Genomic DNA, 19,576 nt, shown 5'->3' with positions numbered 1-19,576 from the left:
AGTCAATTGGTCGGGCGGTTCTCGAGATACACTGATGACACACTCACGCAATGTTTTTGTGCATTAATAGAAGGATAAGAACGTCCATGGACAAACTGCAGAGTGCAAAATCGGCATTGTTTGGCATCCATGACAACGTTGTGTGTTGTTTATGACGATAGACCAAAGCAACATGCAGTTAATATAAACTTCAATCAAGACGTCTTTGCCTGAATCCATCGAGAAGCAGCAGAGAGATAGAGGCTGGTAGAAATAGAGACCAGAGATAGAAAATTGAGAAGATAAGCTAGGGAGAGATCATGACAGCACAGCGTCTGGATCCTACGTCCTCTGTCTTAACCCCATGTCCGCAGGCCTTCCGCGACCACTTGGCCAAGTACGTCTTGCCCGGCGTGGAGGGCACCGACCTGGGCCGCCTGGTCTACTACACCCTGCTGGAGGCCGCCGGCATTCCAACAGCTGAGTGCAAGTTCCTTGCCAAATGGCACGGGCCCTATGAGGTGGTTCAGAAGGTCGGTAACTATAAGAAGTTTGAAACACTGAAGGCAGAACCACAGGCCTTCCGCGACCACTTGACCAAGTACGTCTTGCCCGGCGTGGAGGGCACCGACCTGGGCCGCCTGGTCTACTACACCCTGCTGGAGGCCGCCGGCATTCCAACAGCTGAGTGCAAGTTCCTTGCCAAATGGCACGGGCCCTATGAGGTGGTTCAGAAGGTCGGTAACTATAAGGTCATAATCGAGCCAGGAAAGAAGGTGAGGCCGAAGCCTTATCGCAATCTTATGGGTGTCCTCCTGTATTTTGTGTTTCTGTGCCACATAGGATTTGCAGTGGGATGTCCACATCTAACGTCCAAATGTCCAAAACCTGATTTCACCGCTAGAAATCTCCATCAGACAGGCGGTATGTTGTACCCTTATCAAGTAGGCCATTACATTCAGCTTAGGTGTCTGAATGATTTAGTCATGGTCGGCGCAAACGTTATCACCTGTGAAAGGAATGGTGAATGGTCACCTCCACTCCCAGTATGCAAACGCCCCCTCCCGTGTGGCAGACCAACAGGACCAAATATGGGTTTGAATGATGACGACATCGGAAACCCAAAGTTTGAACATGGGTCCTTGGCTACGCTGGTGTGTGATTTGGGTTTCGTATCCAAGGGGGGCAATGGGACTATCACATGCACAGCTGGCAAGTGGAGTGACGTCACACTCATGTGCGATAGAAAAGATTGTGGATCTCTTGGTAGCTTACAGAATGGAATAGTCGTCTATGCGAATGGAACTCAGTTTGGTGACGTAGCTGTGGCAATTTGCAATCCTGGTTATAACTTGGTAGGCTCCAGAGTTATAACTTGTGGCTCTAATGGCTGGCTGAGCAGACTACCAGTTTGTGAGGTAATGAAATGTAATCTACCGCCGTACATTACAAACGCCATTTATAGTCCTGTCAAACACGTTTATAATTATGGAGATGTCGTGGTCTATACATGTAATCCTGGCTTCAAACTCGATGGTTTTGGTTCATTAACATGTCAAGCCGATGGAACGTTCCCTCCGCCTCCAACATGTACATTTAACCCAGGTGGTGAAGAAACGGAATGGTATTTCAAATGGTGGTTTGCTCTGCTTCTGCTTGCAGCATCCCTCGCGGGAGTTCTCTTTGCCGGGTTTGCCTATGTGTACTACAAAGCCAAAAGACAATCAGGTGAATATGAATTCTCAGCTCCAGTTGACTCTCACTTTTCCCTCTAGTCAGTAGTCACAAACCCATGTCTTGTGTGTAAGTATATGTGTAATGCATGTACATACATTGTAGAAGACCTGGCCCGAAGAAGTGAACGGAGAGTTGGCGTAACTCTCTAATAGATGGCACTGGACCAGACACTGCTGCTAACTAAACTTGTCACCGTTGTCACTCTAGTTGGCATCATAAAAAGCAACAATGTAAAAAAAATAATATAACAAATTAACACTGTACAAACAGTGACACAAAACGGAATTATCAAAAAACAATCGCGTCTTATCCTCCAATTAAAAAATAAATAAAATAAAAAACAATTGTGAAAGATTTGGAAGTTTTAAAAAACATTTTACAAAAGAAAACTTGTATGGGGTTCCCTGGCACAAAGTTTTAGGTAGGGGTCCGAACATTGGGACAGAATGCTACAAGCTACTCCATCTTTTTCCCCCGCTGGCTGCAAAAAACTGTCTGCCAGTGCCTGCACAACCTGAGTTTAACAGCGGGCAACCATATTTTGGTGCTGGCTTAGGGCGCGCTCTCACCAAAAGTTGGCTGGCCGCTTTTAAACGCAGGTTGTGCGCGGCCACAGTTTTTTGCAGAACGCTGTGACGCACCTGTCACTCACATTCAAGACCGTCCCCATACTTTCACACTTGGGGTTCGTACATCTACATACACATTCAGATTTAAAATATAAAGTACTTACCCCATGGCCACGGATGTTACCCTCATAAGTATCCGTATCTTCCGTATTGTTCAATAAAAATAATTGTAATCAAATCAGTGGCCATTTTCTCCGTATGCTTTCAACTGCGCGACCCTAGCGGTTGAGATGTGTATTGCACTGTTGGTACATTATAACTATGGGAAAATGGCCACCAATCGGATTAAAATGCTTTTTATTGAACAATACGGAAGATACGGATACCTATGAGGACCCGTACATGATTGTAACATCCGTGGCCATGGGTTAAGTACTTTATATTTTAAATCTAAATGTTTATGTAGATGTACGAACCCCAAGTGTGAAAGTGCAAAGACATTTTTTTGTCTAGTGGCTAGTGTCTAGTGGCGGTGCGGGCTACGGGGACGGTCTTGAATGTGAGTGACAGGTGCGTCACAGCGTTCTGCAAAAAACTGTGGCCGCGCACAACCTGCGTTTAACACATGGTTTAACAGCGGCCAGACAATTTTTGGTGAGAGCGCGCCCTTAACAGAGAATTTCTACATGTCAGTGTTTTTTTTTTTACTTAAATAAAAAATGTGAGTACTTTTTCCACCACTGCTGAATGTATATAGGGGCTGAAGTGGCTAATGTATGTTTTGTAATAATAATCCAAATCTACAAAGTAACTAAAGCTTTCAAATAATTGTTGTGGAATAAAAGTACAATATTTGTCTCTGATTGATTGAATACTTTATTTAGAAGTTTGCAGAAAAAAAGCACATGAAAGTACAGTTAAAATACAAGGTAAACTAAATAGGATTAAAAAAAAAGAAGAAAAAAGCCAATGGCTTGTTTCAATTGGGGTCCTTTTGTACTCAATTCATAGTGCCATTAAATGACAGACAGATATACACTACTATGCAGAACATCATATAAACAGTTTAAAATGAAAACAAAGAAAAACAAAAGATATTGACATTAAAGAATATTCAAAAATATTTACTCTGAGATGTATTGGAGTAGAAGTAAAAGTACAGAAAATTGGAAATACTTGAGTAAAGTAAAAAATACCTCAAAATTGCAGTACAGGACCTGAGTGTACTTAGTTACTTTACACCACTCGGCGGAACCACTGTGACCGAGTCTGTGGGGAAGTCGGGAATGTAACGGTAGCACACACAGCCTCTTATGTATGTTTTCCAATGTGACATTATTATACAATGTTGTCGCCCATGGAGGTGTAAGAGGGACTTATTAAACTAATTTCTCTGGATCTTCATCCTACCAGGTAATGACCGCTTATCGATCTGAATGACAAGGCAATAACGGGTCCATTCGACCTCTTGTACCCCCTACTTCAGGTCTGATTTGTCTGTTAGCATGCTAACGCTAACCAGCTGCTGGACAAGAGCCCATGTAGTGACTCTTGTGGTTTAGTTGACTCAGACTGTCTGCAAACGTTTGAACACTTGTTGAAACAATCAAGCAATTTTACACACTTTTAGCCTTAGATCAAGACTCTCGTAGATGTACATTTTTAATCGATTTTGTCATTTTTATATCTACGAGAGTCTTAGCTCCACCCCCCGCCCCCCCAGTTTGCCCTGGAATGTCACCAGTAAAGCCCGTATATCTCCGAACATGTACAAATATTAAATATAAGGTGCTTGCCCGCTTGCCCCAAATGTTAACTAGGTGTCCGGAGTATTTGTGCAACGTATTAGTCCATATTATTCAATAAATAAGTGTTTTATTCCCGTCTGTGGCCGAACGTCAGTTTCCCCCTTCGTTTACGTCCTGTTTACATAAGGTGTAATTCCGGCTTTCACCGGATGCGCCCTGTCACTACCGCCCATTGGGAACAGAATTCCGACACAATCGGCCACAGACGGGATTAAAACGTTTCTTTATTGAAAGATATGGACTAATACATTGCGCAAATAATCCGGACACCTAGTTAACATTTTGGGCAAGCGGGTAAGCACCTTATATTTTGTAGCAATTGTAGAAATATTAGACCTAAATCATGCTCTAATCATGTATACTTCACACTACTTAGGTAAATGGACCATTTACCAAATATTTTATTTTTTTACATTTTGGACAAAATAGCCAATTTCACATGGAGGTGCCCACTCTTCCTGTTACCCTAGACTGCAGCTGTATAACCAGTGGGGGAACTCTGGTTTTCTACTGAAGTAAAAGGAGCAATGCCACAATGTAGAAACAGCCTGTTACCAGTAAAAGTGCTGCATTGCACAATGGTCTATATCATTGGTTCTCACAGTGGAGTCTGGGGACCCCCAGGGGTCCTTGGGGGGGTAGGCCTACTAGGGGGTCCCCAGAAAATTGTGTTAATACAGCGTCACAATCATTTCAACCACTTTAACCATATTTTATACTTTGGCTATTCAAAAATAGCAGATCTACAAGCTCATAGCGCGGCACCTTCTGGGGGTCCCTGGAACAAAGTCCGTGGCCAAATACATCATCATTTTGGGGGTCCTTGACATGAGAAAGTTTGCGAGAACCACTGGTCTATATCACAATTGTATTATTGGATTGTATCAATTGTATTAGTAATAATGCATTAATGTACTTGTAACGAAGACTTTCACTCACTTCACGTCATATGGGTATTTGATAGGTTGGCATGGCTTGCCCACTGAATACTGGTACTCCCCAGAGCCTTCTATTAGAGAGTTGCGCCAATGAGGGGTCAGAAACAGCGTCGCCGGTCACGTGGTTCATGTAGCTGGAAATAGTGACAAGGAGCCGTCGACTTCAATGCATTCCATGAACTTCCGGTTTAGGGATTTGTCACTATTCGCCAATGTATGTGTATGTAGAAGACCTGGCCCGAAGAAGTGAACAGAGTTGGCGTAACTCTCTAATAGATGGCACTGGTACTCCCTATATGGAGTTATCCGACATATCCTAGTGAACTATCCAGGTCTGACATCACATCTAGAGCTCCATATATGGAGCGGGCGGAGACATCCAATGCTGACATCAGGCCAACGTAAACTCCATAATATATGGAGATAGCTAAATAGGCTCTATGCACAGCAGCCATATTGGGAAGAAATTGGGCCTTCTTACTTCCTTCACAGGTGTTACCAATGATGCTAATGAAGGCACCGTTCCATTCTGCTCAGCGTGCTGATATCGTGCATGTTGGCTCACTAGAAACACTCCATTTTGGTTCCCAAATGGCCCTTCAAAATAAGACAACCACTATGCCACACTAAATGGAACAGAGTCTTAATTAGTATCAATTGGTGACACCTGTGAAGGAAGTAAGGCAGGGGCCCAATTCATTCCTAATATGGCTGCTGTGCATAGAGCCTATTGTGGTGTGAATATAAAGGCTGCCCTACTAAAGCAAACAGTAGTGATTCCTTTAGGGTTTGTAAAGATATATCTTAGACCAGTCTCAATGTTTGTAAACAAATAATTTATAATATTTGTCAAAGATTTATGTAACGCGATCAGTCATTTTTGAGCGGTGTAGCCGCTCCTATAAGTGGGGTTGGGACCCAAATTTGTCTTTCGCTGTACTGTGATTGGCTGATAAGTATTCAGACCCTTTGCTCAGTATTGTGATTGGCTAGCGAGACGCATGATGAAATTCATAACCTATAAATAGTACCACGCACTTCAAAAAAAGTCAGTCCGTCCAAGTAACATTTTGAACACAGGCCTTTTACTTGTAACAGAGTATTCATATTGCAGTATTGATACTTTTTACTTGAGTAACACAGCTGAGTACCTTTCCCACCGCTGCATACAGACAGCAGTCTTCTTGTCTCTCCTCCAGGCGAGCGTCCACCCATTCCAGCGGGTCTAACCCCCCCCGGGTGTGAGTGGACAGACCGTCTCTCTGAACAGCCATGCTGCTGCTTACCGTCCTCGCCCGTCACTCCCTCTTCTGTCCCGGGAGCCCCGCCGTGCTGGTGACGCGGTGTCTCCGGTCTCTCCGCTGCGAGGGCAGTGCCAGGGCCACGCACGGCCACGCGCTGCTGCTGCGGCCGCAGCCCGAGCACTTCCTGTCCCGGCGAGTCCCGCCGCGGTTCAACACGCAGACGCGCGGCGCCAAGACCCGCAAGAAGCAGACCAAGAGCCAAGAGGAGCAGTGGAAGGCCCGGAACAAGACGGTGCTGACGTACATCGCGGCGGCCGGCGTGGGGATGATCGGCCTGTCCTACGCCGCCGTCCCGCTGTACAGGCTCTACTGCCAGGTGAGACAGACAGTCACTTAGGAATTCTCCTTTAAAGGGCAAGACCACTTTGGTAGAGGTTTGGGGTGTGTAGTTTACCTTGCCATGATGTAACTCCAAAGATGGACAAGAAATCTGAAATAATTACTCCATTGATTAGAAATTGATAATTGAAAATATGCCCCTCATTGACTTACATTGTACGCTGAAACAGCTCTCAATGTCACTCTTTTAGCACGTAAACGAACGCAAACCAAATGTATTCAGACAATATAGAGCATCACCAAACCCAGTACTGTTTTTCTTTGTTTATGAAAATGTTAACTTCCTGTTGATTCTACTATTTAAAGATCCGGATCCACAGATCCAGTCACTTCCTAATAATTAGGTTTGATTAGGTTTTAGGTTTCTTCTTAATAAAAATGTCAAAATCAACAGTTAATTGACATTTTTATAAAAAGAAAAAACAGTACTGGGTTTGGTGATGTTCTATATTGTCTGAATCAACTTCGTTTGCGTTCGTTTATGTGCTAAACGAGTGACTTTGAGAGCTGTTTCAGCGTACGATGTAAGTCAATGAGGAGCATATTTTGAATGATCAATTTCTAATCAAAATGGAGCAATTATTTTTGATTTCTTGTCCATCTTTGGAGTTACATCATGGCAAGGTAACTACACAACCCAAACCTCTACCAAAGTGGTCTTGCCCTTTAAGGGCCTTGTAGGTACAAGGCCCTTAAAGGAGAATTCTGGACTAGCCTTTTTCTTACCTTTTTATATGTTATCAGCATTATCATGCTTCAAATAACTTTATTGACGTTGTCAACCAATCAAGTCTAAATTTACAAGTTACAATACATTGTATTAAAATACTCTACCATACAGACTGGTTGTAGCATTTTTGAGTAGTGCCAACCACTCCTACATTTGAGTGTGTGTGTCCGCCCGTCCGTCCGTATGTTTGAGCACGGCCTCAACAGCTGCAGCTGATTGCAACACAAGGATGCAACCAGTTACACTAATTCAAATGCACCACTCTCTTCACACTGGGTGTGATTTGTATTCATTAGAACAAGTTCTGCATTGTCGCGTTAATAACATTTAGCACTGACCATATTGCTAAAATGTTGTCACTTGTGTGTGTGTGTGTGTGTGTGTGTGTGTGTGTGTGTGTGTGTGTGTGTGTGTGTGTGTGTGTGTGTGTGTGTGTGTGTGTGTGTGTGTGTGTGTGCGCCAGGCGTCGGGTCTGGGAGGGGCGGCGGTGGCAGGACACGATGCAGAGCAGGTGGAGAACATGAAGCCTATTAAAGAGCGGATCATCAAGATCACCTTCAACGCAGACACACACGCCAGCATGATGTGGAACTTCAGACCCCAACAGACTGAGATCTATGTAAGAACATCCTCCCACTGTCTCCCTATGTGAAGGTTTGATTTTATTGATTGATTTAGGGGTGCAACAGTCAATCGAACCAATCGATTTAATCAATTATTTAACCCATTAAGACTGGGGACGCATCTGTGTCATTTTTAGATTTCTTTGGCTATTCAAAAATAGCAGCTATGAGTGTGTAGATCTGCTATTTTTGAAAAATCGTGAAAATGTGTGCAAATCTTTTAATATATGTATATTTTTTAAAGCGAACATTTGTAAATCAGTCTTTGCTTCATGGGGGTCCATGGAACAAAACATTTTGAGATGGGGGTCCGTGGCCAAATACGTATCTAAAAATGTTTTCTATATTTTGCTATATCAGTGGTGCTCCACCTTTTCCATGTCAACCACTTGAGCCCCATGTATGCGTTGTTGTATGATGAATAGTGAAAATAGCCGATTGTGAGCTTGCAGATCTGCTATTTTTGCTCTTTCTTTTACAATTTTGAAAATAATACAGTCCGTTCAACTAGAACACTAAAATATAAACCAAAGTGCATTGATAGTGAAGCTGTAGTAACTATGTTTATTCCACACACAGGTGGTCCCAGGGGAGACGGCACTGGCCTTCTACAGAGCCAAGAACCCAACAGATAAGCCCGTCATTGGCATCTCCACGTACAACGTGGTTCCCTTCGATGCCGGACAGTACTTTAACAAGATACAGGTAATCCACCCCGTCAAGTCTACATCGTTTTCCCACCACATTGAGACATTGGTTTCTCTACCTTTCCATGCTTTTCCGTGTAAGTATTCGAAGCCTGGCATAGGTTTTGATGCTAGAGACAATATATATTTCAAAGTGTGTTCCAAAGTATAGTTTAGAACAGGGGTCTTCAACAGGGGGTCCTCAGAGTAACTACAGGGGGTCCGCCAAATCTTTGTGTGATGGGGAACATTAGCAGAAAATAGACGATCCACAAGCTCACAACGCCTCGCGCTGCAAGGCATTATATTAGGGGAAAAAGAGCAGACGAAAGTACAGAGCCAACGGTCAAGTTGACTATATTGAGGGTTTAACAGGTTAATTGTCTGAAAATACACATTATTATTCAACATATTAATTGAAAAGATAATGTATGTCAAACAAGTCTATGAACTTATCTATGAAATCTATGATTTTTTTAAATATCTGCAACACAATTGTGTAGTACAATATGTAGTGGGGGGTCCCTCTCTCGGCTAGGGGGTCCTTGGCCTGAAAAACGTTGAACACCCCTGGTTTAGAATCTAAATGCAACTGCAACAAGGCCTGGCTGAATTGTTTGGCTGCTTAAAATGCATCTTATGGAGAGACTACAGGATTGTAGCCCTGGTTTTCCACACACCCAACAGTTTTTGGACATTGCCGACAAAAGCCCCAGATCAAAGTCAAATTTGTACTCGCGTTTTCGCTTATTTTATCTAAATGGATAATTTTTCATAACTGATTAAATTCCTCTGTCCTCTACACCACACACACACACACCCCCCCCCACACACACACACACACGCTCCACAGTGCTTCTGCTTCGAGGAGCAGCGTCTGAACCCCCAGGAGGAGGTGGACATGCCCGTGTTCTTCTACATCGACCCGGAGTTCGACGAGGACCCGCGCATGGCGCGCGTCGACACCATCACCCTCTCCTACACCTTCTTCGAGGCCAAGGAGGGCCAGAGGCTGCCGCTGCCCGGGTACAGCCCTGCGGTCATGTAACCGGTGGCTGAGGAGGAACAGATCTCACAAACCACAACGTATTAACACAACCCTCTGGCTGCTGGTACCGGGTTGGCAGTGTCTACGCTCGCACCCAGACAAACTGTACTGTATGAACAGTCGTCACGACTACAGCATCCGCTAAATGTGTTAGAAAGAACATCGTCGATGTCCGTGGACTGAACTGTACACGTTGATAAAAAAGGACCGTTTTCTGTTCAAAACAGCTGTAATGCCTTTTAAACTGATAAATCACTTAAATGTATCAGCTCAAGTGTCTCAGAGCTTGTAAAAATGAATAAATAAATTATGATGAACACGTTGGAAATAGGGATTTTATTGATCTTGAGGGATTGCTTTTGCTTCACATGTTATGCCTTAGTTTGGGCACTAGGTGGCATGAAGGGATAGGCTTTTGAGATGACAGCATTGGAAACCCACCCACAGATCCAATCCAACAGTTGCAAATAATAACAAATTATAGGCATGTGTGGTAACGAAAAAGGGGGGGGGGGGGTACAAATCATTCTTACAGATTTTTTTTTTCCTTTAATGCAAAAATGGCATGGGTACATGCAACCTGTTACAACTCAACTAGTTTATGTTTATATTATGTAGGTCCAGCTGCTGTTCAGCCAGATCTTTCCGGAGGACTTTGTTGAGCCTTAAACTTAACAACAGAGCTAATTGACTTCAAGCTTCTCTAGGTCACCGATTACACATAACTGCTGCATAGTCATTTCTCCTGTGTACAAAGTGACAATTCAAATAAATCTGTGATAATTTATCTATTTGCAACTGAGGATTGTACTGTATGTGTGACACAGATTAACAGAAGCATATTATGGAATATGAAATCTCTTCTATAGAGTATTTCCTGGCTCACCTCAGCTCAACCCCAGTGTTGCTGTGTTGCACAATGCGTTCAGTTCCTTCAGTTATGTAACTTCTCTAAACATCAGACCTTCAGGCTTCTTTATTCATGTCAACATCACTGTTTCTGCTGCTTCTGCAACCCAACGTTTACTCTGGCAAATAAGTTAACCATATATCATTTATATTGACTTCAGCCCCTGTTTTTACTTTGTTTCCCCCCCCCTCTACCCCATATCTCTTCACAGAAAATAGCCGATCTACAAGCATGTACACTTAACCACTTGAACCCCAGCATCCATATTCTGAGGGGGAACATTAGCCAAACGCATCAGATCTACAAGCTCGCAACGTGTCGCAACGTGACGCGTTGTGAGCTTGTAGATCCAAGTACAGTAAGAGCAACTCCGGTTTTAAGTGGTTAAACCTGACTGGCAGCATGTAATGGGACTCCCTCTTCTCAGGGTGTTTTGCCCAGGGACCACCCCTATAATATGCCTATCCCTAACCTTAAATTGAAATTGGAAATAAAGTACAAATACCTCAGAATTGTACTTAAGTACAGTGCTTAAGTAAATGTAGTTAGTTACTTTCCATCACTGCCTAAACCTATCCATAACCTCGCAGAAATTATGCCTAAACCTATATAACCTCAAAACCATGCCCATCCGAGGTACTCTCAGTTTGTAACAGAATAGAGGGAGTTGTCTCATTGTCGCTGAGCGACGAGGTCAAAGCGACAAGGACAAAGACCTATAAATCAGCCCTTACACTGAAGCAAGGGAAGCAACAGTGGGCTATAATAGCCTAAATAAATTCAATCTCACTCAAAAGTTGAAAGATAAGCAAAAAGAAGTAAACTAGGTTATTTGTGTCGGGTAGCATATAGGTAAATAAAATATACATTGTTGCACGTTTACAGTAGGCCATAGTGCAGAGGGGGTTAGTAGCATACATTCCACAATGCACTTATGAATGAATTATTTCACTTTATAGATTACACATCAGGTTTACACCTGTGCTCACACAGAGAGGGCAGCAGTACTTTCAGATAGCAGCATGCATTCAAGTTTATTTAATACATAAGAGTTGAGTGTTGTCCTTTTGTCTCTGGATTAAAAATAAAAACCTTTTCAGACAACAATGGAGACGCCACAAGACAGAGCAGCAGTGTGCACAGTGTGTAAGTAGTTGTCCATTGTATTTGTGAATCAATGCAGAATGCAGGCCTCATTATTGGTGACGTCATGCTAGTGAGAGAGAGAACAACAACACAGAGTCATGCTGCTGGCAGCCTGCCAATAACCACAGACACAACCACTGATCTCAAATCAGCTCAACACAGTACTAGCATCAGAGCCATGTGGTAGCCAGTCCAGTGGTGGAAAAAGTACTCCGATATTTTGTATTTGCAATGTAGAAAATACTAGTAAAAGTCCGGAATAAAAAAATTGCTTGAGTAAAAGTACAAAAGTATTGGTATCAAAATGTACTTAAAGTACCAAACGCAGAAGTCCCCAATTAACAAGTTTTCAAATGTATAAAATGTATAAAAATCCTTTGAAAATAGCAGATCTACCGACGCATTGTGAGCTTGTACAGTATCAGCTCGCTACACGGTGCTTCGTTCGTAGCCCTGAAACATGACCTGTCATATATTATATAACAGTCATGGATGAACTTCAACCTGGCGTTTGCATTGTCTCCCTTTTTGGTCCGTACATCCACATAAACGTTCAGATGTCAAATATAAAGTGCTTACCCCATGGCCACGGATGTTACAATTATGTACGGCCCCGCAGAAGTACCCGTATCTTCCGTATTGTTCAATAAAAAAGATTTTAATCCAATCGGTGGCCATTTCGCCATTGCTTTCAACGACGCGACCCTGTTGGTTGGGAGGTGTATTGCACTCTGATACATTACAACTCTACGAGAACATGGCCACCAATCGAATTAAAAATATTGTTATTGAACAAAACGGAATATACGGGTACGTCTGAGGACCCGTACACAATTATAACATCTGTGGCCATGAGATAAACACTTTATATTCGAAACATGAACGTTTAAGTAGATGTACGGAACAACAAGGGAGAATGTGCAAACACCAGGTTGAAGTTCATCCGTGACGGTCGTGACAGACGACGACCGTCGTGTGATCCATAGCTATAGGTAACTTCGATACCTTTCCCCAGCAACGCAGTGCGTTCTGTGCGTAACGACGACGCACAGAACGCAGCTATAGCCTCTCTCTACCCCCCCTCCTCCACCAGCGCTCTGCCGGGGAGGAGGAGGGCAGGACGGGGAGGAGGAGACGGCAGAGAGCCGCCTGCCTGGGGCTCAGTCAGTCAGTCAGCTCAGCGCGCCTGATCTGGTCTGTCGGTCGATCGGTCCGAAAATAAAACCCCACACGGATTATATTCTGTTGACGAGATCCACTAGGTTACGGTTTATTATGGTACAGACCGTTAAATAAATCCCGTGTGTGTGTGTGGATGCTTTACTGAGAGGTTTCACAGCGGCGACAGCTGATCAAATCCAATCATAATAGTGTCACTAGAAGCGAGTGGCACTTTCTTCTTTCAAATGACACTGAAGTTGTAGCTTTCACTTCAGCAGAGATCGAGGTATTGAGCCATACCTCGATTACCCGATCCCCGGAATAGAACGGATTGTTCTCTCTTTTTTACGCGCAACTGCGCATTGTTTTTGGATAGCCCTCCACCGCGTGGGCTCCATCCATCCATCAGGGTCTACCACTGCATGGAGAGGATACTTATGGACAGTTTGGACACATAATTGTATTTATTTTTTACACATTGCGAGCATTTATTTCGTGCAATCAATTGACCGTGCAATCAATTGACACGTTTTAATGTTTTTTATTATTTATTGAAATTCACGCATTCATCCGATTTGGCTCAATAATTTTTTGAGCCGATCAGTCAGGTGTAAGGAGTGGGGATCGGACCCGGCCCGGGTCGGGTGTGTGTGTTCCACTCATGATGGGACACGACGGTGGTGACGATCAGCCGTGAGAGGAGGATAGGATGAGCCACCACCATCACCACCACCGGACCAACAGTCCCGCCAAGGCCTACGACTTTCTGCTCAAGTTCCTGCTGGTCGGGGACAGCGATGTGGGCAAGGGAGAGATCCTGGCCAGCCTGCAGGACGGAGCCGCGGAGTCTCCCTATGGACACAACATGGGTGAGTGGCAGTGGTGGAAAAACGTACTCTCAAATTCTTTACTTAAGTAAAAGTACCAATACTGAAATATAGAAATACATGTAAAAGTCCAGAATTCAAAATTGACTTCAGTAAAAGTACAAAAGTATTGGCATTAACATGTACCACAAGTAAAAGTACAAAAATGTTTGAAAATAGCAGATCTACAAGCTCACAATGCTCACAAGCAGTGGGTGTCCCGGGATGTGAGTGATATATAAACTGGCTGATTGATTGATTGATTGATTGATTGATTGATTCATTGATTGATTGATTGATTGATTGATTGATTGATTTTATTGCCAAATCCATGTGGCTACAACAAGTGAAGACAGATGCATGAGAATGTGTTGCAAAAGGATACACAAGAAAGCTTGAAAGCTTATTTCCAAAGAAAGTGGAAGAAGTACTATTCATATTTTAAGTAAAGTAAAGTAGAAGTAGCAATACCACAATATAAACACCCTTTTACAAGTAAAAGGCCTGTATTTAAAAATGTACTTGAGTAAAAGTACTAAAGTTGACGTCAAAAATGTAGTGGGCTACCAAAGTAGAATTACTCCAATTTTTCTAAATTTGTCAAACATTTCCATATCTCTGATTGAAATCAACAGGATTTGACTGTGAAGCAGCTTGCGGGGCTTTATATGTAAACAAAATACACCCACTGATTGTTAGTACAGGAAAAAAGAGATGTCATGGCTCACTTTTCTCATAAGGATAAGTTACAAACAGTGGGTGTCCAGGATGTGAGTGATATAATATAAACAAAAAACACTCAGTCAGACTGCAGCAACAGTGACCATCTTTCCTTTGGGCACAATTGGCAGCTGCACAGTAAACAAACACCCACATTATACTGTATGGTACACAGTGCATCAACATGTATTAGACCGGTGTTTTTTCAAACCTTTTCATGTCAAGGAATTAATATGTATTTGGCCATGGACCCCCATCTGAAAAGATGTTGTGCCAGGGACCCCTTGAAGGAGTAGTTTTTGTCGCATTCCTAAGCCAATAATTTGATGACCGGGTGCATTTCCGGTAGGAGACGCAAAGAGTCTCTTTTGTGTCTCCTACTGGATACATTAGCATCTTTCCGCCGGTAATCAAATTATTGGCTTAGGAAGGCGACAAAAAATAAAAATAATCCATGAATTCACCCATTTTTTTGGGGGGTGAACTACTCCTTTAACAGAAGATTTATTTTGTGCTAAAAAATCTTTCTAAATTGTTCCCGATTTTTCTAAATTGCTTGAAATCAGCCAAAGTAGTGTCTGATGACCAAAAGCCCAATATCTCTCCCGGTCAAGGGGGAATGCCCCTTTAGGCTAGTGGATTGGGTTTCCCGTTGGGGGAAGGTCAAAAGGTGTGTGTGTAGTAGTGGCTCAGAGCCTTCTGCCTGATGACCTAAAAGGCTAATATCTCCCTATGATATCTCCCTATGGAGAGATTTTAGAGAGTGCGTGTCACTCCTAAATCCCCCTTTAGGCTAGTGGTTAAGAAGTTGGCTTTGCACGCGGGAGACTCAGGTTTGATTCCCGGGCGTTGCACTGGGGATCCCCTGGAACCCCAGTGCCCCTGGTGGTCCCCAGACCCCCACTTTGAGAACCACTCTATTAGACACACTTTCCTCATATTATGTACATTGAACAACATATATCGTGGAAATGAAGTGAAATATACCTCATTCACCTTATTTTAGGGGTGAACAGGGCTCTTTAGTTTGTGTGTGTGTGTGTGTGTGTGTGTGTGTGTGTGTGTGTGTGTGTGTGTGTGTGTGTGCGTGTGCGTGTGACCTCAGCTCCTAAAAGCAGAGAGCACGACGTCACCCCGTGGAGTGAACCCGAGTAGACCAGGAACCAGCATTCTTCAGCAGGTTATATTTAGGACGTGTGTACTTAAGTTGTATCGGAGAGAGGACTCCGCACTGCAACTCAAGCCACCGGGGCCCCGAAACAGCTTGTTTATCTTGCTTCATTAATACTTTGTTTATGCAGGGCCGTATTTACGCTCCCGACACTTTAAGAGCTTCAGAGAGGGTCGACACACTGGTACAGAAGGCTAAGCCATGTCAAGTCATGTCAAACTTGTGTTTGTGTAATGCATTCATTGCAGGGAAACTGAATGTGCTCACAGGCACACAAGAAAGGAAAGAGTGCACAGGAATATCTTTGTTTCTCTCTCTCTCTCTCTCTCTCTCTCTCTCTCTCTCTCTCTCTCTCTCTCACACACAATCAACATGTTAGTCATGCAGTATTCTGTTCTTTATTGCACTGTCTGTCTGTCTGTCTGTCTGTCTGTCTGTCTGTCTGTCTGTCTGTCTGTCTGTCTGTCTGTCTGTCTGTCTGACTTACTGACTGACTGACTGGCTCTGACTGACTGACTGACTGACTGGCTCACTGGCTATCTGTCTGTCTGTCTGTCTGTCTGTCTGTTTATCTATCTGACTGACTGACTGACTGACTGACTGACTGACTGACTGACTGACTGACTGACTGACTGACTGACTGACTCATTGTCTATCTGTCTGTCTGTCAGTGTTTCTGTCTATCTGTCTGTCTGTGTTTCTGTCTATCTGTCTGTATGACTGTTTGTCTTTCTGTCGTTAGTTCAATTTAGTTCAAAAGTACTTTATTGGCATGAAAGTCGCAAGAACCATGTTGCCAAAATAGACAAATGAAAGATCACTCTCTCTCTCTCTCTCTCTCTCTCTCTCTCTGTCTCTCTCTCTCCTTCTCTCTCTCTCTCTCTCTCTCTCTCTCTCTCTCTCTCTCTCTCTCTCTCTCTCCCCCCTTCTCTCTCTCTCTCCCTCTCCCCTTCTCTCTCTCTCTCTCTCTCTCTCTCTCTCAATCCACCTCTCCCCGCTCTTCTATCGCCCCCTCTCTCAACCCCTCTCTCTCACACTCTCTCTCTCTCACACCCCCTTTCACTCTGTCCCTCCTGGCGCTACCGGTAACCTGAATAATTTAATGGCCTCGCATGTAAGCGGTTGATTTCAGAGGCATGTCCGTGCATGTCGGTGGCAGCCGTGGGAAAACTCAGACGTCGACGAACCGGCTTGACTTTCAAGTCCTTGGCGTTCTGCGTTTTAGCTGTGTAGCCGTGCCAGCAGGCGTGTTTGAAACAAGTCGTTATAGAGAGATGCTTTATTCATTGTAGGCACATCCCCACTTCTTACTGTTGGCCCCTGAGCTCAGCATCGCATCACCACAAACTATTCACCGTCTCATCCAGTTCCCACCCTTGGAAAAGGCTTCACAGAAAATTTAACCCGTTCAATCCGGGAACGCAGGCGTCTCACTTTAGATTTCTTCGGCTATTCAAAAATAGCAGATCTACAAGCTCATAGCGTGGCACAGAGTTTGTAGATCTGCTATTTTTGAAAAGAAATCGTGAAAATGTGTGCAAATCTTTGAATATATATGCATTTCTAACTAAAATCTTTGCTTCTGGGGGTCCCTGGAACTAAATGTCTTGAGGACAAATACATATCATTTTGGGGGTCCTTGACATGAAAAAAGTTTGAGAACCACTGATTTTATAGCAGCATAAGTTATTTAAAAAAACAACTTTAGAAGACATTTGTAGAATCCCCAGAAGCAAAGATTTGAGTAAAAAATGTTCGCTTTTAAAAAAAAGTATATATTTAAAGATTTGCAAAAATCTTCACGATAGAAAAAATAGCAGATCAAGCCACGCTATGAGCTTGTATATCTGCTATTTTTTTTTATAGCCAAAGTATAAAATAATGGTGACAGCTGCGTTCCTGGATTGAATGGGTTAAAAGTAAATGGTGCATTTATATAGTGTGTGTCTGTGCATTCACACAGACACACACACACACACACACCGATGGCAGAGGAAACAATGCAAGGAACCAACCTGCTCATCGGGAGCAGTTAGGGGTTCAGCGTCTTGCTCAAGGACACTTCGCCAACGACCCAGGGGGGGAAAAAGTCAAATCCTCGAGTTAAACTGAGGATTAAACTGTAACTTTTATGTCTTATACCTGGGATTCAAACCCCTGGTCTCCCGCGTGAGAAACCTCTACTGCTCATCCGAGAGGCCATCCCTCTTCCCTGCTTGTTCAGGGGAGATATTGGGACTCATGATCTTCAGGCAGCACTACATGTCAACTAGCCTCGCGTCACCAGGCTTTCCACCGCGGAGGAAAGCCTGATATCCGTTCTAAAACTGAGTCGTGGGATAAATTGTGAACATTTTATTAAAAAGTATATGTAATACTTTTTTAAAGCGAACATTTGTAACTCAAATCTTTGCTTCTGGGGGTCCCTGGAACGAAATATTTTGAGATGGGGGGGGGTCCACGGCCAAATACGTATAATTTTGGATGGTCCTTGACATGAAAAGGTTTGAGCACTGCTGATATTATAGCAACATACGTTTTTTGAAGACATTTTGTAGATGCGTTCCCGGATTGAATGGGTTAACAACATAGGGAGGGTTTTAGTGTTTAGAGGGGCTGTGGCGTGCACGAGGCAGAGAGAGTGAACTGACCCATATTATACAGTATATATACACTCCACTCTGTTTTCCCTTTCAAAACACATTGTTACGTAATCCCTTCAGGATAGCCAGAGAAGGTCTCGAGGTTAGCACAGTACGTACACACACACACACACGCACTCACGCACGCACATGCACGCACGCACACACACACACACACACACACACACACTCCAGAAGCCAGGAGTGTGTGTTTGTCGTGGTCTCTTGGGACAGCGCTGAAATAGAGTGGCTCCCCCTGGGGACCGAGCTCTCTCTCTCTGCTGAACCCAATTCCACCTCGCAAAACAATGTACTGCTGGGTGTTCCCCCAGTACAGGTAAACACCCACTGCATTTAATCACATCAACCCTGGTTGGCTCAGTCTGGACTTCGGCGCATAAGGGAGCGAGTATGAGAAATCAGAAAATGATCGGGCCAATCAGTGACTGTGTTTCAACTGCTGTCCGTACAACAATGAAAAGCATCCAAATACATTTCTGATTTATCATACTCGCTCCCTATGGGCCGAAGTCCAGACTGATACCGGGGAGGAACGTCAGAGTGAATCCACGTTATCAGTCTAGCCAATGCCAGGCTACATTTGTACACCCCCAGAATTACAAATGTGCACATTTGAGGGATTTATTTATAATAATAAGGCTATACTATATTGATCAAACACAAAGTGCGTGTGTGTGTGTGTGTGTGTGTGTGCGCGTTGTGCGTGTGCGTGTGCGTGTGCGTGTGCGTGTGCGTGTGAGTGTGAGTGTGAGTGTGTGTGTGTGTGTGTGTGTTGCTGTATATGGTCGGTCATAATCTCTCAAGAACAGATTCTGCACTGCGTTGGAATCTGTCCTGAAGGTTCGTCAGAACGTGTACACACTGTGTGGGAGTGGGCGTGCCTTCAGATCAGGAAGCAGGCCGCGCTTTACCCAATCAAATGTAGTGGGCGGGATTCACGTGTCCGTCGATCTTCCCTACTGGAAACTAACCAAAACTAATTTAACAATAGCGTCCGCGGAGCAGACAAAAACCACAGAAAGATATTCACATTTGAATTTACTCTTTCATCATAGAAACAAGTGGGCTTATAACCAAAACGATCTATGTTCTCTGGAAGAAGTGATGTTAGTGTTCTGTGTAGAAATATTGTTAGTGGGAATGAAAACGTAGTCGCACCACCCGGAAGTGGAGCGGTG

At 43.7% G+C, this 19,576-nt stretch overlaps 2 protein-coding genes across 3 annotated transcripts in view; both read left to right on the top strand.

Annotated features, from left to right (window-relative positions):
* The first annotated feature begins 3,566 nt into the window (after positions 1-3,566).
* Positions 3,567-10,078, top strand: cox11 (cytochrome c oxidase assembly homolog 11 (yeast)). 2 transcript variants are annotated; one of them, XM_084079036.1, is made up of 5 exons: positions 3,567-3,698; positions 6,231-6,651; positions 7,868-8,023; positions 8,607-8,732; positions 9,567-10,078. In XM_084079036.1, exons 2-5 carry the CDS (start codon positions 6,304-6,306, stop codon positions 9,759-9,761), a joined length of 825 nt encoding a protein of 274 aa, XP_083935162.1. In that variant the 5' UTR covers positions 3,567-3,698; positions 6,231-6,303; the 3' UTR covers positions 9,762-10,078. The 2 variants fall into 2 exon arrangements, with proteins under 2 accessions (XP_083935162.1, XP_083935163.1); XM_084079037.1 differs by having other exon boundaries at positions 3,582-3,698; positions 6,204-6,651.
* Positions 10,079-12,824: 2,746 nt separating this feature from the next.
* Positions 12,825-19,576, top strand: part of LOC311060502 (ras-related protein Rab-40B-like) — a 36,098-nt gene continuing 29,346 nt past the window's right edge. Inside the window, exon 1 of the mRNA XM_084078698.1 lies at positions 12,825-13,847. Coding sequence (XP_083934824.1) covers positions 13,688-13,847 — 160 coding nt within the window. The 5' untranslated portion in view covers positions 12,825-13,687. The remainder of the gene's footprint in view (positions 13,848-19,576) is intronic.

Source organism: Gymnoscopelus microlampas (assembly GCF_963454915.1).
Source record: "Gymnoscopelus microlampas genome assembly, chromosome: 14".
Taxonomy (NCBI): domain Eukaryota; kingdom Metazoa; phylum Chordata; class Actinopteri; order Myctophiformes; family Myctophidae; genus Gymnoscopelus; species Gymnoscopelus microlampas.
Note: the sequence above shows the minus strand (reverse complement) of the source record. Positions and strands in the feature narration are given on the sequence as shown.